This window comes from Triturus cristatus, chromosome 5_1 (assembly GCF_964204655.1).
Source record: "Triturus cristatus chromosome 5_1, aTriCri1.1, whole genome shotgun sequence".
NCBI lineage: Eukaryota > Metazoa > Chordata > Amphibia > Caudata > Salamandridae > Triturus > Triturus cristatus.
The window spans coordinates 807,226,557-807,244,901 of NC_140587.1; the positions used below are offsets into that span (position 1 = coordinate 807,226,557).

Sequence of the window (18,345 nt, forward strand, 5' to 3'; positions counted from 1 at the left end):
TCTTGTCAGGCTAGTTTAGTACTGTAGCATCAGTCTTTGAATATTTGCATAAAATGTATTGTAGTGCACTATCAGCTGCAGCTCTGCATCCAGTACCCCAGGGGGACTTCCCATTGAACACTTTCGTGATCAGTATCAGCGCGCTCCCTCCAAAGGCAGCAGCTGTTCGCCAGCACAGGGCTAGCTTTGTTTTCCTGGAGTCGGGATTGTGTTACTGCTGGCAGCGAGGGAGGCAACAAGCACTCTGACAGCTGTCAGGGCCCCGAGGAAACTGTGCGCGGAAAAGTTATGCTATTTAAAAAGTGCACAGCTGAAAAGAAAAAGAGGGAAATTATTCAAACCAACCGGAAACAGTTTATGGGCAACCGTCTTTTCACGCTTTTTCATGGGAACAAGGAAAACGTCACATCTTCCTCACCGCGTTTGGATTTTCTTATTGTGCGTGAAACCTGAGGTTAGGTTGCTGCCTTGTTTGAGTCTGGGAATGAGATTGTAAGCATGGGCTTTTCATCAACGGCGTAACACAAAATGATGCTCCCCCCACCCACCGCAGAATGTGATGAGGGCAGTGCTTTAAATGGGCAGGTACTATCCGGTACTGAATACCTGCACTTCTTTAATTTGAAAGAGAGAGTAGCTGCACTTCTCAACACTGATTCATTCAATTCAATGAGAGAAAGAGAGCACCAGCACTTCTCAGGAACAAGCAGGTACTGTGCACTGTGAGTATCAGCACTTCTATATTTCCATTTAAAGCACAGGGTGAGGGGCCCCTGTGTGTCTCTCATATCTCACATATATTCATTGACTTTGGGCTGAATAGGGGTCACATTGAAGGGTGGTGCCCCTGCAGAGTTGGGGCCCCCCCCGGCACTGAAGATGCTTCAGGGACCTGCTACGCCCCTGCTTTTCTGTTGTTTTAAGCTGGAGCAGGAGCTGCTGTGCAGGACACACTGTGTCAAGCCCCAGGAAAGAGCTGGCAGCCTTTCAGACTCTCAAGTGACATTCGGGAGACAGCGACTGATTCCTAATGGGCGTGAAACACATTCCGCCACTGAAAGCGGGAGCCGCAAGTGAACAAAGAGGCGCAGCTACATAGTGTGGAAGAAGCGTCAAATATTATTTATGTATTCATGAATCACCATGCCTCCCAAAGCTTTAAGTGGGATGATAAAAGTGGGTCACTAAAAGCAACGTGGCATGAACACACAACCAGGAATCTTTTCCAAGAGGTGTGCCCTATGTAAACAAGGACCTAGCTTAAAAAATCTAGCCTAAAATCTGTGCTTCCTACAGCTTGCCACCGGACTAGTATTTTGGTGCCTCTCTGTGAGCTTTCTGTTATTAGACTCATAAATGCCACACAATAACGGACATACAACTAAAATAAGCCAGACCTGCTGGTTTTGGCACTGCTTATTAGCAGTATCAGATAGATAAGTAACAACAATGATTTTGTTGTGAATAATTAGAATTGAAAAATGTTCAATCCTGAAAAAAATGGGACTGTGAATTAAACAATACTGAGGTCTGTGGAAAGGGGTTGTGGTCTTCGGAGGGCCACAATCTCTCCCGTCCTTCCCTTCGCACCTCATTCCACTGCTGTCTCCTACTTTGCTAGACACGCCATTTTCCTCCCCACATCTTGTTGAAATCCTCCATCTGCAAATCTCACACCTCATCGCTCCTGCATGTATTACTCTGTGTTTCCTTCACTTCGCAGCCTCTCCCCCAGGCATACAGCACACCCACTCACTTGTAAGCTCGGTGTTTTACTTTTTCCCTGTCAATAATTAGCCAGCTATGACCCTTCTTCACACATTTTCAGAAAGTAATTGAAACACCATTGGCACACTTGACCATCGCTCCGCGTCTCTCCAGATAGGCCAAAGATTGTATGATCATGTGTTCAACACCTTTATCACTCGCGGACAAGCACTGTGAGAAGCTTGCACTGCCATCAGCCTCAGCTCCAGAGCTCTCAATCGTAGCCCATTCTAAATACCCTCCCACAAGCAGGATATTCAGTCACCTGGAGGGGACTCAGTTCACTGTACGCACTATTCAAGAGTGATTGGCTGCACTACAGCAAATATAGAAAAAAAAATAGGCTGGAAAAAGCAGCACTGTTAGGGAATGCAACATTAAGTAAAACGAGTGAAATGGAAAAAGGAGCTACATCACTGATAGAAATGATGTTAACGATTTTTACAATCATTGTTCGGAAATCAATAAAGTGTTTTTCCTGTAAAGTGAGGCAAATAAATATAGAGCGCGACAGGGGCAGTTTTGAAGGTCCATTTTTAATTACTGCTGGGTCTGAAACCCGGAGGGACCTGCCCCACTTAAAGCCTTGGTACCTGCACTTCCTTCTCTAGTTCCTCCCACCTCCTTTCCTCTGGCTGATTTAATGATTTTTCATTAACTAGTATTATGGCACAGGTGGAGTTATTTCACCACAGCACTGTTGAGGCAGCTTTCCGAAGTCAAGATCAAACTGTTAGAAACTGGCTGACAGAAAACAAAACCTTTTTTTAAAGCTTCCCCAGAAATGCTGCTGCTACATGACACGAAGAGATAGTGCCACAGCCATGTTGACCTTCCACAGGCAATTTCTTAAACTGCATCTGTCTCGGCCCATTCCTACCCACTTTTCAGAGGAAAGCCTGGCATCACGTGACAGACACTGCACCACCATTATCAAACTTTTAAAGGCTCTGCTTTTGCACAATGACCACTGACTAGCAAATTGCTCCCAAAAATTGGTTGATAAAACTACACAAGTGATTATCCATGTATGAACCCAAAGACCATTCTGTATTGACATGTGGTGGTTATCTTGCCTGTTGCTCCAGGGACTTACTGTCATCAGGCAGGTGGTTTTCCTGTTCTTCCCGCTCCATCTGTTGACACCAGCCTTCCATGCGATCTTTTTCTGCCTGCAGAAGCTTTAGAAACCAGTGGCCGTCTCTGTGGCACACAGACCTTTGAACGGCCTCCAGCGGATCCTCGGTAATGGAGTCAATCCATGGGTCCGGAGGGGGCAAAATGGAAGGGTCAAAATCTGCGTCAAAGTCATCGTCCACTGCGCAGGCGTGGTAATGGTTCCCTGACCCCTGGATGCTAACAGTGGAAGAGCTGCCATCCCGCGAGAGCTGTCGCGACACTTGGCCACAGTATAGATTGTCTCTGTCAAACGAGTCCACCGGGCTGGCGAACTGCTCGCGGCGCTCCATGTTTGCTTGCACTGCGGCAGTGACGCTGTTCGAGCGCGTCAACCTGCGAATCCTTGGAAAAAATAGAAATGAGAAGTTATTGAGAATAGATGCTGTACGGAAAGACTTGCAATCATCAATTTTGGTCAGTGAAACAGAAGTGTTTTTAGCTTGAGCTGTGAGCAAACAAAAGTGCCGCAATGACAAATAACCGCTGATCAACAATATTAATTACGTGACACTCAACATGACAATGTTCCAATTACATTACATTTCCATCTGAATCAGTGAAGCTCAGATAGATAATATGCCTTTGAGGTGAACAATATTACAAAGATAATACATCACAGACTGTGTGTGCAGGAATATTATAGATGCAAACATGGCAAAGATCCTAGGACGAAGATGCACAAAAAAAGGAAACACATCCTGATGTTGCACTGATACTTGTTAATCAATTCCAACAGTGCTGATCGGGGTCTTCAAAGCCAACCAGGCGAGGAAGTAGGTTGGCTCAATCCGGATATAAATGACCAAAAATGAAAATAAGAATGCTCGAAGTACAGTGGAGAAAAAGTAAAAACACATAATGAAGTTGATAGAAAAAAGTAACACATACATAACACAGAATCTGTAAGGCATCCATTAAAAAAGCCAAGAAAACTCACTTCTCCCAACCATTTCAAATAAAGCCAAATCAATAACAGAATTATTCAAATTTATTTCTGAATTTCAACAACCAGATTGGATGCAAGGCCACACCAATCACTCCCCAAAACTCTGCAACTCAATTGCGGGGCAGGTGGCTAAAAAAACTACAATTCTTAAGGCCTACTGCCAAACGAAAACATCCACTAACAACATAACACTATCAATCGGGACAGATCAAGAACAATGCAACATTTTGAAAAAGCAAGGACCGGACCTAGGGACTCAATCAATTACAGACCTACATTTAACGCATCGTTTCTAGGCAAACTTATTGAAAAATCTACATTTATTCTGCTTTCACATTCAAACAGAAAAACATCTTTCTCTCTGACCAACAGACAGGATTCAGTCTAGGAAGAGGCACTGAATCAGCACTTTTCGCTATTTGGGATGATCTCAAGAACACCAAAGATTCTGACAGAGTCGCTCTCCTACTGCTAGTGAACCACTCAGCAGCTTTTGACACTGTAAACCATCAACCATTTCTTAAAATACTTAACTGTACAATGAAACAAGGGACTGCAGTAAATACGAAAGAGTCCTACACCAATGAAAGAACACAGCTTGAGCAACTACCTCTGTTGCAAAAATTCATACAATGTGTAGTACCGATAACTACTATTTTTGTTTTCGATACATACCCGACTCCATTCCTTAAAGCTAATAAACCCCTTTAACTAATTTGCTACAACTATTCCAGTGACTCTCAGATTACACTTAAACTGGAAAAACCATCCGACCAAGGGATATCCGGACAGATTACCAGAATACCTCCAGTCAGGTGACACTTGGATGCTACAAAAGCATCTGGCAGTAAACCCATATAAAAGCAAGAAACTAATTGTGGATTGTAGAAAAACTGTGACCCAAAAAAACCTGACCAGTGGAAATTGGATCTCCTACCACCTCATCAACAGAAGTAGATAACCTGGTTATGACCAATAATTCCAAACTGTCTCTCGAAAGTCACACCAACAATGTGATGGAAAGCTCCTTCAACATCATGAGAGTTCTACAACTGATATCTCCCCTATTTGTGCTACACCCACAGGGCAACAAGCCTTGACCTCATTTGCACTGTCAAGACTAAATTATAACAAGAACTCCACTTAGAGCTTATCAAATGCTAATTAACAAATTCAGATTTAAAGTACATAATACTGTCGCCAGACAGGACCTTAGCCTGAGTAGACGTCACTACATGAACACGGTTCCTAAAGCCCAGCCCTGGCTACTCATCTGTCACAGCCCTTTGCTTTACCCATAATACAATCCAAGGCACTGGACCATTTTTCTAAAACGGTCAAAGATCAAGAGATGCTCTAGTAGTAACCACTTCACCTTTCAGAAGAACCCAGTAAGGTGGTAGCTTGTTCTTGGTATAGGCATGCAAGCTATGGAACACCGTATCAAGCAAAATAAAGACAATTGACAACCATCTCAAAATCAGAAAAGCAATAAAAACTTAGGGGCATATTATCAAGGAACGGCGTTAAAATTATCGCTGCTTTAGCGGCAGAAAACTGCCGCTAAAGCGGCGATAATGGGCTTGATAATATGCCCTTGAGAATTCCCATAGAAGCCCATGTTCTGGTGTCAACATGGGCTTCTATTGGAATTCTCTGCGGCATATTACAAAGCCCATTATAGCCGCTTTAGCGGCAATTTTCTGCCGCTAAAGCAGCGATAATTTTAACGTCGTGCTTGATAATATGCCCCATAGTTTTTCCTAAAAATAAGATTCAACCCCTCAAACGGATGACATTGTTTAAAGCAGTCTGATGACTCTGCACGGATCACCAGCACAGTAAGTGGAGCCTGGTTATGCAACAGCGGGCTACACAGAATAAAAGACTATGGGCCTCATTTATGATAAGTGACGCATCGCTGCGAGAAAACAGTGATGCGTCACTTTTCATTGCGCCCTCCTTGCGACACCAATGATGCGTCATATTTACAGTATGACTTATCATGTTGCAAGGAGTTACAGATACGTCAGTATTTCTGACGTATCTGTAGGCGCAAAAATGACGCATTGCTGGAGTGTGTCACAAAAGTGACGCAACTCCAGCAATGGGTCATTACAATACACGGGCAAGTTCCATGTGAAATATGCCTGTGTCAGTCTTATGCCTGCCATGAGGCAGGCGTAAGATATTGACACATTTGCGTCCTAGAAGTGGCGTAGTGAAATCTTATAGATTTCACTGCATCACTTCTACGACCCCTTCTTGCGTCCGAACGCCCCCGCCTACATTATACCTGGCGCAGGTATAATGTGGCGCAAGGGTTTACAAAGGGACGCATCTACCTAGATGCGTCACTTTGTAAATATGGTGCAACAAGGCTCATTTTTTACATCGCTGGTGCGTCACCAAAAGTGTGATGCACCAGCGGCGCAAAAGTGACGCAAGGGCTCATAAATAAGCCTCCATTTCTCTAGACCTTAATGTCACAGAGTGCTTTGTTAAGAACACCACTATGCAGTTGCCAAAACTATAGGAGGATTTGCAGCTACCCCACAGCCATCCGCAACGGAATCACTGGTTTAACTCGCTGAAACTGCGCATCAATCGTATTACGATCACTACCCAACAATGATAAGTTCCGCGTGTTTGTGTCTTTACACTATTCCATGAAACTTAACGCAACAATGCCATTTTTCCAACTAGATCTAACTGCAACAAAAACCCTTACAACCATGCACCCGACCGGTGCCCAGGAACTCAATGCAAGTCAGAGCACTCTTGTACTCTTCGAATGAACCACAGTCTCCTCACCTCCCCATTTCCTTGAGACCCTTACGGGTGAGTAGTCGCGCTCTACAAAACACTTGATTGAAATGAGATTCTTTATAAATGATACACACAGAGTACATGCTGAAGAATCCAGACACAATTTAGGCCACAGGAAGTGTATGCAAAGTGCTGCAATATACTTAACCACACCATACAATACAATAGAGCTGAATTTAGAAAACTGTAAGGGCTTTTAGAACACTACCAGCTAAAACACTTAACCTATCTTATTTACTATCCCAGACACACGGGCACCCTGGTTTGAAACAGAGTTCCTGAAAAAGGCACTGTACTTGTTACAGGGCGTAATATGGACAGTGAAAGTATGGTGCGCACATGGAGAAGAGCAAGCTCGCTGCGTCAGTCAAAAATACCCTATCTAGGCTATTACTTTTCATGTGTGCAGGTTTGGATAGTGCCACAAACACTGTTTAGAGCTGGGGCACAGGCTAAACACATCCGTGCCTTTGGAGGGTTCTACAGGTCCCAAAACGGTGGTTGTACCCCCTTTTCCTAGGGCACCTACATACGCAATAAGACCCTTACATAAACACATACTCTGTATGTAAGATTGTGGGGTACCTTCAACTTTGCTCCAAACCAGAATGCGCAATCAGTGTGCATGGGGCGCGTTAAGGCCAGGATGCACTGCCCAAATATGGTAGTTTTGTAAGTGCTTAGGATAAGGAACTGTCTCACCACGCACTGACAGAAGCTCAACCCAGCCAGCAGGTCCATACGTCCTAGCCTCATAAGGGGGAGTAGTGGTAGGTCTGGTTGAGGTGATGGTGAGTGATAGAAGTTGCGACTTTGACTTTCGCTTCTGCCTGTCCCTGCCTCTACTAATTCAGCCATTGCATCAGGACGCTGTCGCCACCAGCCGGTCCAGTCCGTCATTCTTAGAGGGCTGTATGCTTCCTTGGGTGCTTGAGTGCTCCGTGCTCTGGAGTAAGAGAACTGTATGATTCAGCTCTGTCCCTACAGAGGACAAAGAAGGCCTGGCACCAAGGCATTTGAATGAACAGACCCATGGAAGATTCTCCCAGCCCCTTGCCAGTAATAAGCCCTTTTGTATGGCGCTCTCGAAGAGAGGAGCACTGCGACTGTGCCAGTCACCAGTATATGTGGCTACAGGGGAGTAATGGTATTGGGGAAGGCGGGGGCGCCTCTCATTGTGAGCATGTCTGTACTGCATGTTTCTGCCTGTGTGATGGGTATTAGGGATATGCAATATGGCTTTGACTAGGAGCAGACTGCCTCATTTCGAAGTAGGAGAATGGAACCGCCCTTTAAGCGGGAACAGTGTGTTGCTACAATCATCTTTATGGGGATGCCTGAGAGGGTCTTGTGCCATCCATGATCCCATCCCAGGGAACACCTTCACGGGGTGCACTGACTGTGCAACACCATCAATGTGGAAAACAAAAAAGTGATGGGTCGATTGCATGAACTTATCTCAGCCACTGGCAACAATACTGGACCACAGTCCAGTCCATAGTTTGCCCACCTTGACACCTCAAACAGGAGCCAGCCATATTTGAATTAACCTTGGTTCTTCTCTCATACAGTCCAGCCTGAACTGATAGGCCAGGCTCCTTCTGACCAGAAGCACAAACATCCCCAGATCTGGTGTAGCCTATGTGGACCTTGTGGTTAGGATGCAGCTTGAGTCCTATGGCACAGTGAGCACAGGACCCACCACTGGGCACACCCGTCACACTGAGAAAAACAGGAAGCGCGCTGTGTGCAAATTATTTGACAGATTCTTTGCTGCTGCACCTGCATCTGTAATATGTGTGCCGACAAAAGTGAAAAGTTGCCTCATTTGCATGGGTCCATGCATGCATGTAAATGAGTCATTGCATTGATGTACATCTTTCACCGGCGCAATCCATATTACAAAAGGGACTGCATCTATGGAATGTTCTATAATTACATAGTGTTCTGAGGGTACAGACAACAGACACACACACATCTGTTGCAACCAGGGGTACCTTGTGTAAAATGGTCCAAGGTGGCTAAATATGGCACCAGGTGGGCATCCTTCACATGTGAGATGGCACAGTGGCGTCAGAGGCTGTATCTGGTCATGTCAGTCAGGAGTAAATATGAGTGCTTGATTTAAATGACTGCACTTATTACGTCTGCAAATATATATATTTTTTAATTAGAATGAAAAGCTCGTATTTCATAACAAAATGGTTATGATTTATGTATATGCCACCCTGACGTTTGGAGAGAATTAACTTTATTTAATAAAAACGAAAAACAAATATTTTGGGTGAGCTGTGTGTATTTAAAGAAACAGAAAAGGTAATATTTCAGAGAAACAGAAATGCATTTCCAAAATATATGTAAAGTTGCTGCTTTGCTGTTCATTTTTGCTGAGTTGGGGGTGGGGATAGAGGCTAATAGTTAGTGTTATTTCCTTGGTGCTAGAAGGCACTTTCTGTTGCTTGACTTGTACAATGAGTTTAGTTTAATCTCCTGAGGTCCCCGCCAAACTACTTTAACAGCATCTAACCATTCTGCCAAGGACTTTGCTGCACACCTCCACTCAAAGATCAACAGCATTAGAGCAATTCTTACCACTTTCCTAATTGTTCCTTTACTCTTGTATTAGGCCAATTTCAGATCATTCTGTGCACATTTACATGTCACATTCTTACCATTCTAAAAACTGCCCCCCTGCCCACCCCGCACGTATCAGATTCCTTTTTCCTAAAATCATCATTTTCTTGGCTCTCGCCTTGGGGGACATATGTACAAGGAAATGGCGCATTGCTGCTGCACATTTTGCAGTGCCGCACAGCGCTATTTCCAAAACACAGAGATGAATCGTATTTACAACAATATGGCACACCTCTGTGTTTTCCCTAGTGCTGGCGCTAAAAACAGCTGCCTAGCGCCAATACAGACACCCTTGCGCCATAGTGCAACGGGGCCTGTGTTGCAGGGATGATTCTTTATGTGCAGGAAGGTGTTCCTTTCTGCACATAAACAATCAATAATGGCGATATGCCACTTCTATGTGTGCTGCATTTTGCAGCATACATAGAAGTAGCAAATTGTCATTATTTAATGATTGTTTATGTGCAGGATGGGACACCTTCCTGCACATAAACAATCATTAATGGTGTTTTGCTCTTTCTATGTGTGCTGCAGAACGCAGCACACATAGAGAAAGCAAAAACAAGGAAAAATAAAAGTATTTTTCCTCGTTGTGACATTCTAACTCCTGCTTTTGCATAAGGTTAGTTTGTTACGCTGCTTCAGACTTACAGATCCTTGTAAATCTGGGGCAGCATCAAAAACCAATGTGTGTTGCGGAGGAATGCCCACAGCAACACCGACTGCACGCCCCTTTCATGCAGATACCTGCGTGAAAGGGTACCATATTTACAAAGTGGCATTAAGCCACTTGCAAATGTGGAGCAGGGCATTGTGCCACCGGAATGTTGGTAAAAGTGATGTTCAAGTGGGGCAGTCCCCTTGTACATTTGCCCCCAAGTTTCCACAGCTCTCTTGCTCAGCCTTTCAATCTCTCCTTCTGCATTAAGTGCATTATAGTTTTATGCATTAGTCCTACCATTTCTGAATTAAAACAGAGAATGCTTGACCCCCGCCCGCCAACTAGTCCTGTCTTTCTCGCCACACATTTTCTAGAAAATTCTTGAATGATTATCCTTCCACAAGCTTGTCGTGGACAGCTCTTTGCTCACTGGTATCACTTCTCATCTAGCCTCATTCTCCTTGACCTGTCTGTTGCAATTGACAATGTCGGCCACTCAAGCACACCTAATTGGGTATTGCCAGCAATTCTCTAGAATGTTTCTACATCCATTTCTGTAAGTGATCCTCCGATCACACAAAAAGATGATGGCAGAATGATTGCAAACATTCTGAGCCGCTGTCATTCACTCTTGGTGGTATTCCAATCCATCGTTTTTCACCCACTGTACCACTCTAGTCAGAGACCTGCCATATGCAGATCAGTACTGACCCTGCTCCTCATGGGGACAGCCCAATTCAGTGACTTACTATGAAGATGTGAGGCTTTGTGGGTTGACATACATAGAGCATGAATGAAATGGATGGGTGTGCCTGACTGCAAGTATATGAGTTGGGAAAGAAAATAAGTAGTCTTTTTTTTTAGAATCTTTTTGGATCTTTTTGGATATTAAAATGAACTGCTTCAAGTGTTTTCAAGGAAAAGGAATAAACCTTTGATATAATTTTTGTAATGGGTTATTTTGTTTAATGTTTTATGCGTAGTGCGCAGGTGGTTTCCTCTGAAGCCGTAGAATAATCAATGGATCATCATTTGGTTAACCGAGGTGACAGCTATATGAAATCCCAGTGGGCCCCTACACAAATGTCAACCCAGAAAGTGGAGATGTGTTGGTTGTGTAGTTTATAATTCCTGATTCCATCACTCCACCTCCCTTAGTTGGCACAGGTCCGTTGCCTATTTACCATCTACACAGCAGAGTTCAAGCTTCTCAAGATGGTTTTCAAGGAAATGCATGACCCATACCCTTCCTGGCTTGCTGACTCAATCTCCCCCAACTCTTCAGCCCAGTCACTATTCTCTGCTAACCTTTCCCTCCCATCTGTCCTAAAATCACTTTGCTTTCCCATCTAATTTCCACTTAAATACATCCACTTTTCCCACTGCTCTGAAATGCCCTCTCTGCTAACCTCACGGCCGCTCCTTCTATACCAACTTTCTACATTGCACATTCCATACCAGCATTGAGAATATCCTAGCATTCTCAAATGGGGAGGCGTTAGGAGGTTCTCCATGGATTCCCACCAAGTGGGCTATCCATATGTTCCTGTTGCCCCCGGACATCAATGAGCAGAAGGTATGCGTATTGTCACCTCTTTCCCTTTGCTGATGGGAGCTTACATGCCTGGATTTTGAGTGCTGTCCTTCCCAGTACTGCGCTCCCGGTCACAAACTGGATGCTGGGAGGATTGCCTCTGTTTTTTCTTGATTGACCAAAGAAAGATCTACTCCTCTCAGTAGCCAACACTGCATTTAATATAAAGATGAAAAGTGTCAGGTGTCTCCATAAGAGGAAAAAGCCACCAAGGGCATAAAAAAACACTTGGGACTATTTGTAGTTCTTGATTGGAGATGCTGAATACTACAGGGGTTAATAGGAAAGGAACCAGCGCTAGCCTAAAATGGGGTTGAGAAAGAACCCAATATATAGTCTTTCAGAGGAGGGAATTTGATCAGCAATACTGCTGCAGAAAAGGAAAGCAAAAATCAGAGACAAAACGCATTTAAGAGGGTGATGCACTCAATAGAAAATAGGGATCCACAAGTGTTGCAATGCATCCTTCTCTGGTGTATATATGGGGCAGGTATGGAATGACATCACAAGAAAGGGCTGGCACTAACATGCACCGGGAAACTATCACACTGACATTAGAAAGGTTGCCAAAGTTGAGAGCAATGCATTTAGGGCTTGCCATGCCTAATTCCCAGAAAGGTGTTTCCCAGACCTAGCAGAACAAACACCACCCAATGTTTGACATCATTCCTTTTCTCCATACTCCTGTCTTTCGCTAGCTGACTCTTCGGCTCGGTGCACGACAGAGCACGTGACAGAACTTTCCAGGCTGTTGGGGACGGTATTGCTGGATGGTGGAGAGGGAGCAGATTCCTCCAGCACACATAGGGTAAGGCCCAAAGACGCGCTGCCTTCCCCTCTGTGGATGCAAGGCTAAACGACCACCCGCATGGTGAATCTCAATCCCTGATGCAACACCTCTGATCCAAGACTGCCAGGACCTCCAACCTCTGACCGCATTGAGTGAACAGCCTCACACTTGAAGGTGGGTAACAGGACATGGTGGTCTTGGTGTTTAATCCCACCACCTTCGGACAGCTGTATGTGGATATTCAGGACGCTTCGGAGGATTGCAGCAGGCCACTCTGCTTTGGAGGGACCTATGTAACTTCACCATCTGCCCTGGCCTATCTGTGCACTGATTGGCTCAAAGGCACCACTGTATTTGATGGTTAGGCCCATGTGCAAACAGCACTAGGTGCTTTAGAGGCTGCCATCTATATGGGTAATTGCCAGAAAGCGGTTAATGATTCTTAATTGTCTCAGAAGAGCAGCCTTCCAGGAAGGCTAGATCCCATTGCAGAGGAGGTGGGTTTTGGGAGGCCTCTGAGTTAGGTGGGAGGTATGGCTTTATACACTGGCGCTGAAGAATGGGTGACCTGATGGCATCTAGCGAGGGCTCAAACATGGACGTCACCACCTTGCTCGCTGCCTCACTCATTCTCATTATTGATTCCCTGGAGGCTGCTGTGTCAGTCCTACTTAATTAAATAACAACTAGAGTGCAATCTCACTTCATCAAGACACAATGCAGTCCTGGCATGAATGGTGTTGGTCATGTTGGAAGTAAAAATGGCCACCCCCCTATCTCAGATATGAAATTGTTTGTAACAATTCAACCGTAACTCTGCAATAAATACATATGAAACAATCATGTCAGGATTTATTTTCAATAGACTGCCTGGTACTGTGAAGATGTGGGACACAACGCCACTGGTCCTCTACATAAAACACTTCATCCCCAACAACATGGGCAGAAGGTGAGCCTTGAAAAGGACTGGCAGAAGCTTAACATAGATGGACGGTCCTGACTAGAGTAGGGACAGGGATGCTTCTACTGGCTGGTAGTGAGTTACACAACTTGGAGGCTTGTTCTGCGGAAGCAGTGCCTTTAATAGATTGCTCATGGTTAAGGGGTATGATGATAAGTGGCGCAAGCCTGGTTTGTAGTGTTTTGTTTTGTTTGTATTGCTTAAATGCAACTTATAGCATAGCAATCGTTTTCCCTGAAGGGTCTGTGGACAATGTAGAGTGCCTTGAACATTGCCCTTGGAGCGATAGCTTACCAGTGGAGAGATTGCACCATGAATGACAATACACCTAAATGTCTGGGGTAGCGGAAGTAACATCACACACCATTTGACCTTTAACTTCACTCCCTCACACGCACACATGCATACATGTACACACTCTCTCTCACATAAACACACTCTCACCCACAAGCACACACATGACATACATCTAAAAGTATTTTTAACTTACCTCAGCTGCTGGGGGGGGCGTCATATTCCAGTGAATTTTATTCCATTCTTTATTACACTAATAGTGAATATCGCAGCATTATCATTATTCACAATTAGTGTAATAAACAATTGACAAAAAACAAGGAAAATGGAGCCCCAACCGACGGACCTTCATAAGGATGACTGGCCTACGTGTTCCTTGCAGTGAGTTTGCTACATCTAAGGCCAGGGATCACAAATGCAGTGCCAAGGGTCGCAAGGGGCAAGCCAGGGGTCATAGATGCAACCCCTGATGACTCCTAAATGACGTCCATGGATTGCAGGCAGAAGTCAGGTGTTCTCTTGGGTGAAGGTGGAGAATAAGACTTGTAGCATCATTGTGGATGAACTGTATTTTGCGTATGACAAATGCTGGTGATCCAAGGTATAGGCTGTCGGCATAGTCAAGCTTGGAGATTATGAATGTGAGGGTATCTTCCAGTCTATGTTGGTATGCAAGGTGTTTCAGAGTATGTGCCTTAGTGTTTTCATTGTGTAGGAGGCACTCTTTGTGATATTTTTAACAAGTGGTATCAAGGATAGATCGGAATCCATAGCTGTCCCTAGGTTTCTGACTTTTCTTGATGTTGTTGGAGGGGCCTCAAGTTCCTTAGGCCATATGGCGGTAGGCTGGTATCTTTGCCATTGTCTGCAGGTCATAATCTCTGTACTTGGGGTATTGAGCTTTAGATGGTTAGTCATCGTCCATGTGTTTATAGCACAAAGGCACCAATATACACTTTGCAGTTCCTGATCAACCCTGTAGGTAAGGCCCAATTTAAAATCACTAAATAATGCTTTTCACACACTTAAAAACTTCCTCTTCTTACTCCAAAAATAAATGCTAAACCAACTGCGAAACACAGTTTAAACCACAGCAAACAGAATAAGCAGTCTCTATACACTGAAGCTAGGGTTTGGATTTAGTTTTTTAGCCTTTTATTATTGCTTTCTTTTTTCTGGAATGTGGGGACGCTTGTGCCTTAGCCATCTTAATACAGTTTATGGACAAAAAGGAAAGTTAAGCTTTTGCGCGCACACAAAAACAGCAGATTTAAGGTGAACTGACACAGCAGAAGGTGCTGGCTTGCTCTTGCCACCTTTGCCCAGGCCTTCCTCTCTGGGCTGCTCAGGGCTGATAGAAGCTGGTGGGCACAAACATGGAGGTAAATTGCTCATGTATTTTGTCTCATTAGAGTTTACTGCCTCCTCTGCCACGTTGCAACACTTCGCCCAATTGTGTATGCAGCATGCAACTGTCATTAACGCTTTAACTATCAAGATTGGTTTCTATGTACAAGTGTCTGGTTTGAAAAGCTTCTGCCTGGCTGTAAATAAACACAAAAATAAAGTCTATGCTGTATTATGGCAGGAGACATCCCAGTGTTAAATACTTCTTGTTGTCTTTCTCATGTTCTACGTATCTATGAGAAGTTGGTCACTAGGTTGTTGTGCACTGTTAAGCGCACCGCTACCCCTGTGGGCACAGTAGCACTATATTCATAAATATTAAATTTCATTAATAGACCACAGGCTTGAGATAAAAGTAACATCAAATTGCAGGAGGATAGAGAAATGATCCGCACTGAGGCCTTCGGAGAAGAACGTTAAACTTGCAGTAATGTTACCCGGGTAACTGCTCCGACAAGTGAAATGATACTGATGATATCGTGGGCTATCTGCAGTATGCTATAGGCTCCAAATTCTCAAAAGTCTCAAATTTCTTGATAAATCAATGCCAAATGTTACATAGAGACTTCGGGAGCCAAGCAGAGATAAATACAGCGTTTATTTCTTGGAGTACAAGGTAATAAATACGGCACCCACAAGCAGCCTGTCCTCATGCATCAGACGCCCAACGAAGACTGAGCAACCGATGTGCTACAGCAGCACGGGCCATAAAGCATTAACTCAAAAGGAAACATAGCAACAGGAATGCATTTACTTTGGACCATTGAGCTCACTCTGAAAAGCGGGAGATTGCTCACTCATAACAAGTTCTTATAGGTACCATGCACTCCATCAGGGCCGTAGTGGGAACCCAAAGCTGGGAGAGGGGGGTCTTCAAGTGCGAAGCAGTGCTGCCTTTGTTACTGGGGGCTAATATTCTAGCACAACTCTAAAACCGGCCCCAGTAACAAAACTGGGCACCACTGCTTCAAAACCAGCCTTTTTTTTTTTTGTTGCATCTTTTATATAGCGCAAACTCGACCCGAAGGTATTGGAGCTGTACATGAGCACCGTATTTACATTACATATTCAGGCACGGGGAGATTAAGTGATTTGCCAAGAATCACAGGATGTGGACGTGACCTCGAGGCTCAAACCCTGGTTTCCTGCACCAAAGTCGGCAGTTTAAGCCTCTTCCTTCCAGCCTCCTGGGGAAATTCCCAATGCCCGCTACAGCCAGTCCGGCCGTGCACCCCATACATTATTGCAATGTCTTTTGGTACAAAACTCAGAGATTCAGTTTCCTGACATCTTGTCTATTCCTGCATTGTGGAGGAAATGGTAAATTCAGTTTAGGGACCCTCTGTCTGTGAAGAATCCTTTGCTCTACTCTTTGTGGCGGTAGTAATTCCGCCATTAGAGAATCATTATCCTACAACAGAGAAGTTATCACTTCCCAAAAAATCTGAGGACTTCACATCTCTTCCAACTCCGAACCCGGCTCTACGTCTTGGTTTGTAGAGGTGAAAAAGCCTCTCCCTTCAGATAACGGATGACATCTATCTGCAGAGACTCACACGAGCCCTCGGCTTCCAGATGAATGCCGAGCTCCAACTGGGAAAACACTCAATGCTGCTGGCGATGTGACGCACGGCCGCGAGCGCTGCCCCTCAAGCGCCCCTCGCGCACTTCCACATTGTTTCCATTCTGAGTGACAGCCTAACCCCGGCTGACCCTTCACACACTGACCCGGAGGACAGAGGTCAGCTTCTCCCGGTCTGGATCCATTAGGGATCTTCACCCCAGGGTCGCTGCTTCCAAATATTAGCCTGGGATGTACGAGGCATCCCTTGAAGGGCAAAACGGAGCACTGTAACATTTCTGCAACCCTCCTTTGAGACTCCCCGCTGCAGGAGGTTTCGGGGCAGTCTTTGTGGGCCTCCCAGTCACGCGCAGACTGCCAAAGGTTTGGGGGTTAGAGATGGGGCCCAACTCCTTCTGGCCGGCTGCAGAATTAGGAACAATGTAGCTGAATGAATGAATGAACGAAGAAATGACATTTTAGGTCTGTACGTGCACTGTGAGCTACATACAACACCTCTGTAAAAGAAACACAAACAGTGTTTTAAAAGTGATCTTCGGGCCCTATTCTCGCCCACAAACAAATTCTTAAAAAGTTGTAAATAGTTGAATTCTAACTGCAAGCGCATTGATGTTAATCACCTTACTTTTGTCTTTCAATATTTCAACCCAGATGCCGAAGCGCAGACAGGAAAGGGTGTTATAAAGCTGCTGTTACAAACTATAACCAGGCTGAATGGCTGAAAAGCAAAGGAGATGCCCAGCAGGAAGTAAGGATTCCCCAGATGCCAGGCACCAGAGGAGAGGGCCTGGCAGTGGCCAACGCAGGCCCCTGGCAGAGGGACCTCGCACCCTTCAGGGGCACCACTATTCAGCACAAGGCCTATGAATACCTGAGAGATATTGTACCCTCAAGGGCCCCTCCCCACGTTCTGCACGGGGGCCCCATAATTTTTTTGCTTAATGCCACTGGCCAACGAAATGCACAGTACATGCCTAAACTATCAACTTTACTTCTCCCGGCACAACCCTCCAAATCCCACAGCGCACAGTCCAACACAAGGTGGCCTAAAACAGACATACATTTTACTATGGAGAAAAATGAGAGGCATTTCTACTTAAACCTGCGATTAAAAACAAGCCGGCACCTGGACTGAAAGGGCTTCCTTGAGCTTTGCCACTCTGAGAACTGTGGTCAAGCGAGAGGAGTGTGCGAGGCATTCAGTATGTCATTCAGCAGAATGCGCGATGAATCCATTGCAGAGAACTATCCGAAAGATTTTGCTTACAGTCAGTCCACCATGTCTGTGACTGCTTTTTAAATAAATATGCTTTTTATTTTAAAATGCAGCTCGTTTTCTCGAAAGGAAAATGGGATGCATTTAAAAAAGAAAAATGAAATGTTTCCTTTTCCATTTTATAAATGTAATTCATAATTGGGAAGAGATAAACCCTTCAAGTCTTGTGCAAGGCATTTACTGCATTATAAAGATGAACATTTTTAATATATGAAAACATAAAGGTTCATGGCTGTGTAGTCGCACACCACTTATTGCTTTTTATATGCTGCAGAGCAGTGTCCTAACAGCATTTTCATGCCCCATTTCAATTGTCATTTTCATAAAGCAAAAGCTCATTTGCTTTGTCTCGGAAAACATTTTGGACCAGATGTACAGGGCTTTTTTCAGCTCGTAAACGGCCCGATTTGCAGAATAGGACTGTT

The 18,345-nt window shown here is 44.6% G+C and overlaps 1 protein-coding gene across 2 annotated transcripts in view; it reads right to left on the reverse strand.

The window, feature by feature from the left end:
- The window catches only part of DLGAP1 (DLG associated protein 1), a 1,292,753-nt gene that overhangs the window by 83,740 nt on the left and 1,190,668 nt on the right, over positions 1 to 18,345 (reverse strand). For both annotated transcript variants that reach the window (XM_085605839.1, XM_085605838.1), the window contains exon 12: positions 2,864 to 3,288. In XM_085605839.1, coding sequence (XP_085461965.1) covers positions 2,864 to 3,288 — 425 coding nt within the window. The remainder of the gene's footprint in view (positions 1 to 2,863; positions 3,289 to 18,345) is intronic.